Genomic DNA, 7740 nt, shown 5'->3' with positions numbered 1-7740 from the left:
CGGGGCTGGAGAGATGGCTCAGTGGTTAAGAGCATTGCCTGCTCTTCCAAAGGTCCTGAGTTCAATTCCCAGCAACCACATGGTGGCTTACAACCATCTGTAATGAGGTCTGGTGCCCTCTTCTGGCCTGCAGGCATATATGCAGAAAGAATTGTATACATAATAAATAAATAAATGTTAAAAAAAAAAAAGAAAACAGCATCAGTGAGAACCTGTATAAGTCCTCTTCAATATAAGTATTTTCAGTTTATTCTAATTAGAATTAAAGGTAGTTTTCTTTGAAAACGTAAGTTTATAAAAACTCATCTACAATTACCTATTTAAAAACGGGTATTTTTAGTTTAAGGCAATATACACATGCATATCACTATTTAAAAGTATATTTCTAAAATGAGTAAAAGGTCTAATTTAAATAATTATGTATATGATATTGACTCATACTTTTGAAATGTTTTATTTTATATATATTATACCATGCACTACTAATAGAACTCTTGCTATGAGCCTACACTAACTTTTCAGTCTTTTGATTATAAGCTATTAATTGTTTGAAATACTCACTTGGATCTTCTTATACACCATGACTCTTCTAGAATGTAGTAATTCACTTTTAATTTCATCAATTCCTTCTTCACATCTTCAGCTGCTTTTCGGCTATACATCGAATATACAATTTTTGTTCTGGCTCTTCAAGAAAAAAAATAAGTAGGCAAAAAAAATTTTTTTTTCAAGATTAAAGGGATACAATCAACATTATCGGGAAGCAAGCACACTCCAGAGCAGGAAGGAGGTGAGCACCTTGGAGAAGCCAGGGTGAGATTACAATGGAAGCAGACATAACCTCTAATGCAAGCCACATTTCCAAACTCAGTCTCCTCGTGGTTCACCTGTTTCTAATTGTCAGCAGACAGGGCTGAGAGCAGACATGCTCAGCACTGCTGGAAAGGGGCAACAGCTCAGCCCACAAATCCCACTTGACTTCTACATTTAAGAAAAACTCACTCTATGAAGTTGCTTTGGAAATTAGCTCATTGAAATTGATTTTTTAATGAAAAGTATTTTATTTACAAAATGTATATTTCATCATTATGCAAAACAATATACTAATAGCATTAATGTGATCATTTGGAAAATGAATACTTTATCTCCTCTAGAAAGTGTATTGATGTTAAATCTTCACCTCTTAGGAGAACACAATGCATCATTTATGGAAAAAAAATAAGCCTTATCCCATCAGAAAATATCTAAACTCATCACAGCAAACAGCTTCATGACAGCAGAGCAGAAACCCCACCGGATGACTCTCCTACGACTCCTCAGATGTCAAGAGAAAAGCCTGTAAGGAGCCAGCATCACTAGAAGCCTTACACCAGTTTCAGACAAAGCTGAGGACGGCATGAGGAGGCCTGGCTATCTTGGACAACTGCTCAGATTGCTTTTCCTTCTGCTGAATAGGAAACAGCACAAAGACAACAGCTTTGCTGGGGCCCCAAGGGCTTTAGTCCAGCTGTCTTATTTCAGCATCTTCTTCCCTCCCCATGAACGACTCTGAAATGCCCCTGTTGACCCTGTCTGCTGTGAAACTCTGGTGGGTTCCTCACTCACTATCTGGATGAAGCCCTTTCCCCATGCACCTGTGCACTAACCTCAGACCTGCATCTTCATAGTGTGGGTGGTTCACCACGGGCCGGAGAGCAGAGAGTTTCACACTTGCCATGGTGGGCATGGCGCCTGCAAACACTGCATCTGGAAGCAATGGCATGGTCTAGCATCACACTGGGCAGCACCAGTAGGGGTTTCCATCAAGACAGTCCAGCTATTTCACACTTAACACAGCTGGCTGGGACCCAGGGAGGTTCACAAGTTAAAGATTCAATGCCAGCAGCAGAATGAAGCCAGGAGGCCGACAGAGTACAGATCTGCAGCCAGGCTTGGGGAGCAGGTTATCAGCACTGAAGAGCGCTCATCTCCTTCCCTTTCTTTCCCTTTCCTTCTTTAGTCCACTGGAGAACAGTATCCAACTGACTGGAAAGTTTGAAAGACACTTTAAGAGTCAACCACTTCATACTGGGACAGTAAGTTTCCATAGGGTCACATGGATTAAACAGCGGGTCACCAGTAAGAGGGAATGGGAAGGCTAATATTGAAATTCTATTAAGAAAGAAAACATAACAAAATCATGCTAAATATAGCACCTACAACTTTGGAAAACTCTTATAGATTTAAATTTCTGGAAATGGCAAAATAAATTACTAAGGTTATATAGCATCCCTGCAAGTCACGTAGCCAGTAGTGACAGCTCCTTTAAACCCCGGGTAGGATTTTGTGGTGACATAAAATTATGGAGGAAAAAGAATCCTAGCGAGATAAAAAGCAACAGGTGTTGTTGCTCTTTTTACCTGGCTTTGTGCTGTATCTGATCCATTCTATGAGCTCTTCTTGAGGTAAGTTGCTGAACTCCCCTACAATGTTCCACTGGGTTTGCAGGTTGGCTGAGCCTTGAATCGACATAGCGGCTAGCACAGCGAACTCAACAGTACCAGGGTGAACTTTGCCAAAGAGCCACCCAAAGAGCTGAAATCAAAGTGAAACACTGGTCACTGGCAGTGCAAAGCAGTGTGTTCCAGTGAGAAAACCATCCTGAGGAAGAACTCAACCTCTGCTGAGGTCCCACGTATGGACTGTTGAAAATGTAATTTTATGATTATGGCTGTGGGAGGGGCCAGAGGTTAGAAAACAACCTCTGGGGAGTCAATTCTCTCCTTCTGCCTTAGGTGAATTCCAGGGACTGAGCTCGGGTCACTGTGCTGGCATCAACACCTTTACCCACTGCGTCATCTGGCTGGTCCAGAGAGCAGTCCTTCAGCATCCAAACAATTCTACCCAAGAGGGACACAGCTTCAGAAGCACTGTAGGAAGAGCCAGGTCACCTGCTTCCTTTACAAGGCCCAGTCAAAGGAAAATGAGCACCCGTTTCTAAGTGAGTCCAGGACAGGCTAGGAACACAGTTCAGGAGCCTGGGCTTGGTCTCCAGCACCACAGCAGGAGCAAGCCAGTGCAGAGTCCTAAGTTCGGAACATGGTGCAGAGACTGTTACCTGTCCCATTAATGCGATGGGAGTCAAGATGGAGGACTTTCTCTCCTGTCCCAACCCAGTCTAAAGGGAGGAAAATGAGGGACCTGGGTCCTCTCTAACACAGCTCACACTTAGTGATGGGAGCCTGGAACCCAGAAAAGCAACACACAATAAAGCAACAGCGCTGTCCACTGCTCTCTTCCCAGGCATCTCCTGACTAACCGGGCACTGGATCTCAAGCTTCTGGGGAGCAGACACACAGTTTGATTTTTCCGAGCTGGTGCTTAGTAAATGCTCGTTTCAGGTAACATAGGTGATGCTTCTGCACAGCCCCTTTGCTGACTGACTGTCGGGCAGCATCACCACAGAGGAACGAACATCTCTACCCACAATTATATGACAAATAGTGAATTACACGTGGAATAGTCAAGGATGATTAAACTTCAGAGCAAAATCGGGCACATCTATACAAATGCACACACAACAAAAAATATTCCAGAACTTGATTCTGAATAAGACAATATAATCTGAAAGATAACTTGAAATCCACTTTTAGAAATTATGTGATATAAAGATTTAAAACTTTCTATAGTTGAGCTGTATTTTCTACCGGTGCCTGTAGTGATAACGGATGAAGCCAAGTTGCACTGATTGCACTTGTTTGCTGAAGACAGTGTCACGAGGTAGAAGAACCGACATGAGCAGCTTGGGCCATTAGGTTAGGAAGCTGCAACAGAACCAGAGAGCTCCAGTGGTCAGGAGCTACAGAAGCCCTTCGGTCAGCACTATCTTAGGGCCACTGAGTAGCTAAGGCTGGGCTAGATCTCACCATCACCACACATTACCTGTCTGGAGCAGATCAAGGATGCCATGACACACATGTGTGGTGTCAGGAAGAGCTTCAGTCTCATGATCAGAACCCCGAGGGCTGTGTATGCCAACAGCTGCAGAGCATGGTAGACCAACTGAAGGGAGGGAAGACAAGGGCTCATTTCTACCATTTGCCAAATTAGGAACATACTCTTAATCTGGACACATAGAAATGATTTCTTAAATGATTCTTCCTATGTGGTATTTTTATTAATTCTTTGATAAGTTCAAAGAAGGTGTTTTGAACACAATCATTCTCAACACTTCCCCTAGGGTCCTCTCATCTATGTCCCCAAACTCTCCACACCTTAATTTTGTGTTTTTCTTTAGAATAAACAAACAACAACAACAAAAACCCAGAGTCCATTTATGCTTCCCGTACATACACACATCTGCCCTCCCCCTCCCTCCTCCACCCTCTCCTGGTTGCAGACCATCCACTGGAGCACTGTGAACCTACTAAATCTTTAAAGAAAACTGATCCTCCTTCCCTTAAAAGCCACCAGCTGTCGATAGCTCCTCAGTTAGGGGTGAAGGCTCATAAGCCCCACCAGCTGTCGATAGCTCCTCAGTTAGGGTGAAGGCTCATAAGCCCCAGTAGTCCATGCTAGAATGCAGACTGAAGACTGTCTTGTGCAGCTGACCACACGGCTGTGAGGTCATGAGTGTGACAGTCCTGCCATCTCCAGAAGCAGGTCCAGTCCTCCTTGACACCTGAATCTTACACTCCCCATCCCCCAGCTTGGGAGTTAGGCTTGGTAGGGGAGGGGCCATACAGACACCACATGAGGGGCTGAGCATTCTCCTGATATTTTGTCGCTGCACTCTGGTGAGAACTGAAACCTGCCTCAATCTATGAGTATAAAACCCTGTTAAAATGTGCTTGCAGGTGGCACCATTTTAACAACCTGAATTGAGAGAGCTACTGAGTCAGGCATCTGTGTAATTGTACTCATAGTCCCACCTGCAGTTAACACAGCCAGATTTCTGGATCCACCTTGTTCCTGCCATCAGACCAAGGCACGGAAGTGGTCAGGGGAATGTCACTGCCACCCAACCACAGTGCTCTGTGCTGGGCTGTGTGGAAACTGCTCAACTCAGGAAGGTAGGAACAGAAGCCAGCCACACCTCTGAAGCTTCAGGACAAGGTGGGCGGAAAAAATGTGGCATTCCACCAAGCAAAAACACCATGTACTTGTACCTCACTGGGCTCCAGAAACTGCTATTACTGTAAGGCTTACTCACAGACCAAAGTCTTTATCATTTCAGCAAAAGAGGTACCCAATCAGCCTGTAACATTCCCACAAAAAAGTACATAAATTAATGACAAATGCCAATAAACTTAGATACTAGCTCTGCAAAACAAATATTTACCTCTCCGTGATCAAATTGGTGTTTTCTGAAATGGAAAAACAACCGACTCATTACTGAGGCACTCGCTCCCTTTATTTGTACTTTTATCTACACATATGAGCTTTTAACAACTTCTATAATATTCCTCCCACACACATAGAAGTAAATCAAAATAACTAAAAGTATTATCCCAATACTAGTATACAACCATGTAAGGCAGTTTATTTGAAAAATGACAACGTGTGTCTGACTAGGTACACATTTATTATGGCAATAATCATATGATGTACATCTCTGCTCACGTGAGGCGTTAAGTGAAGAATTCTCCTCAGACTTAGTCCATGCACCTGCTTCGTCCCCTGGTGAACCCTGAGCTCTTTGTGCTAGTGCTGCACCAGAGATGGCAAGGCCACGGCAGTCCCATGCACAGTCTTCTCAGGCAGACAACAAATCCGCTCTTGGCTTTGTTTGAACGTTCTCCTTTTTTTTTCCTGGATATGTGCTTAGAGACTGACAAGTCCCGCCCTCATCTTTCCCTGCCCATCATCAATTCTCACAGTAGCAAGAAGAGCAGTTATAAAAAGGGCCAGTCAGTCACCTACTCCTTTGCTTCAAAGTCTAAAATGGAAGAAGTTCCTCTGCAATGCTGACTCTCAATTAACCATCTGCAGCACAACTCCTCCAGGGCCCCACTTCTTTCCCTGCACAGCTACCTCCTCCTGTTCTCTCCTGAGTGCAGTGGCCTGGTCACAGGCTAACTGACCCCTTAAGCCACCAGGAAAGCTTGTATTATACCAGTGCCCACCCCATGGTCATGCCTATCACACTGCCCTTCTCAGAGGAGACATAATTCACACTTGTATTTTGCATATCACTTCACTTGCTCTTCCACATTAAAATGAGACGGACCTGCAAGAGACCAGGGTACAGATCTATGGATCTATCCATCCACCTATTCAAGTTCCTTGAGTACTGAACACTCAGGAGATAGAGGGTCGACAAAACAAAACAATCCTTATCCTCTCAGGTTACATATAAGTCAAAGGGAAAACAAGGGGTGGGATAAGACTTTGTCTCACAGTGACCAGAACTGCAGAGAAGATGCAGACACATGAGTGCCCCAAGAGGCACCTGATCCTCAGGCTCACCACCCCTGAATGATATCTGAGGGATTCAGAGATGGGAGAGACCGGGGGGGGGCCCAGTGGGCAAAAAGCAGATGGATCAAAAAGTCCAGTGTAGGGAGGTTCTGCTGGGCCAGCCATGAAGACAGTGTGCTTGGAGAGGAGAGAAGGCAAAGACTAAGAGAGGAGTAGTTGGTGTGAGGTGAGGGGTTAGAGGCAGAGTCAGAGAGGCAATGGTGATACAGAGCTAAGTGTGGGAAGAGATAACCATAAGTCTGGATAGAATTCTAAATATGATAATCACAAGATCTGCATACTGTTAGTATATGGACCTAGGAGCAGAACCAAAGCTTACAGCTTCTAAGACAAGATGCTGAGGGATGGAGGGGTCTGATAGGAAAAGACAGGACTGGAAATTTTCTGACAGAGAATTACGAGCTGTTCCCAAGGCCTGAACACTGATGAACATCTGTACCAGTGATCATCCTCGCCAACCTAGGCAGAACACAATCTAATTTGGGAATCTAGTCTCAAAAGATGTGGATGCAAAGATTTCAACAAATGCACTGGTCAAGTGTGAAGAGGTGGAATGTGCCTTCTTCATTCATTCCAAGCAAAAACCCACTCTCCATTTCCTGAGCACCCCTCACAGTATTAACAGGCTATAGTCGCCCACATATGGCATGGAAGCCAAGCCCAGTACTCCCATCAGCCAAGTCTGCACCCAGGATGACCTCCAGGCTGAGGCAGTCTCTCCCTGGGCCATGGCTACTCTTCTCTATCTTCAGGGATTGAATAGAACACTTAATGGTAATCACATCCAAATTAAAATGTGCCTCTTTCTCTTCCCTGCTCTATTTTCTAATGGCCCAACTTTTGTTCTCATGTAAATGAGATGTCAACATACCATTCCCTTTTCCACAGGGAGCTTCAGCCCTGCTGAACTGAAACCACGAAGCTTGGGTTTTCTGAACCCTCGGTAGCAAAGCTGTTCTTCAGGAGCACTTCTAGTTTCCTATGAAAAGTTCTACTTTCCTTTTCCAGAGTTGTACACTATGGTTCTAACTTGGAGGCTTCTCCAAACGCTTCTAAAAAAATTACCTCAAGAGAGGCCTTATCACACAACAAAAGTATATGCTCTACTATGTTTATAGCAGCATTGTTTGTAATAGCCAGAACCTGGAAACAACCTACATGCCCTTCAATTGAAGAATGGATGAAGAAAGTATGGAATATATACATATTAGAGTACTACTCAGCAGTAAAAAACAAGGACTTCTTGAAGTTTGCAGGCAAATGGATGGAAATAGAAAACAC

At 44.1% G+C, this 7740-nt stretch overlaps 1 protein-coding gene across 3 annotated transcripts in view; it reads right to left on the bottom strand.

Annotated features, from left to right (window-relative positions):
• Dpy19l1 (dpy-19 like C-mannosyltransferase 1) overlaps positions 1-7740 on the bottom strand; it is a 92340-nt gene that overhangs the window by 6733 nt on the left and 77867 nt on the right. For all 3 annotated transcript variants that reach the window (XM_050124892.1, XM_050124891.1, XM_050124893.1), the window contains exons 17-21: positions 5321-5345; positions 3922-4041; positions 2400-2574; positions 1647-1746; positions 562-687 (exon numbers count right to left, since the gene is read on the bottom strand). In XM_050124892.1, coding sequence (XP_049980849.1) covers positions 562-687; positions 1647-1746; positions 2400-2574; positions 3922-4041; positions 5321-5345 — 546 coding nt within the window. The remainder of the gene's footprint in view (positions 1-561; positions 688-1646; positions 1747-2399; positions 2575-3921; positions 4042-5320; positions 5346-7740) is intronic.

The sequence above is a fragment of the Alexandromys fortis genome, unplaced genomic scaffold (assembly GCF_014885135.2).
Source record: "Alexandromys fortis isolate MF-2015 unplaced genomic scaffold, M_Fortis_MF-2015_v1.1 scaffold_204, whole genome shotgun sequence".
Classification (NCBI taxonomy): Eukaryota; Metazoa; Chordata; class Mammalia; order Rodentia; family Cricetidae; genus Alexandromys; species Alexandromys fortis.
Note: the sequence above shows the minus strand (reverse complement) of the source record. Positions and strands in the feature narration are given on the sequence as shown.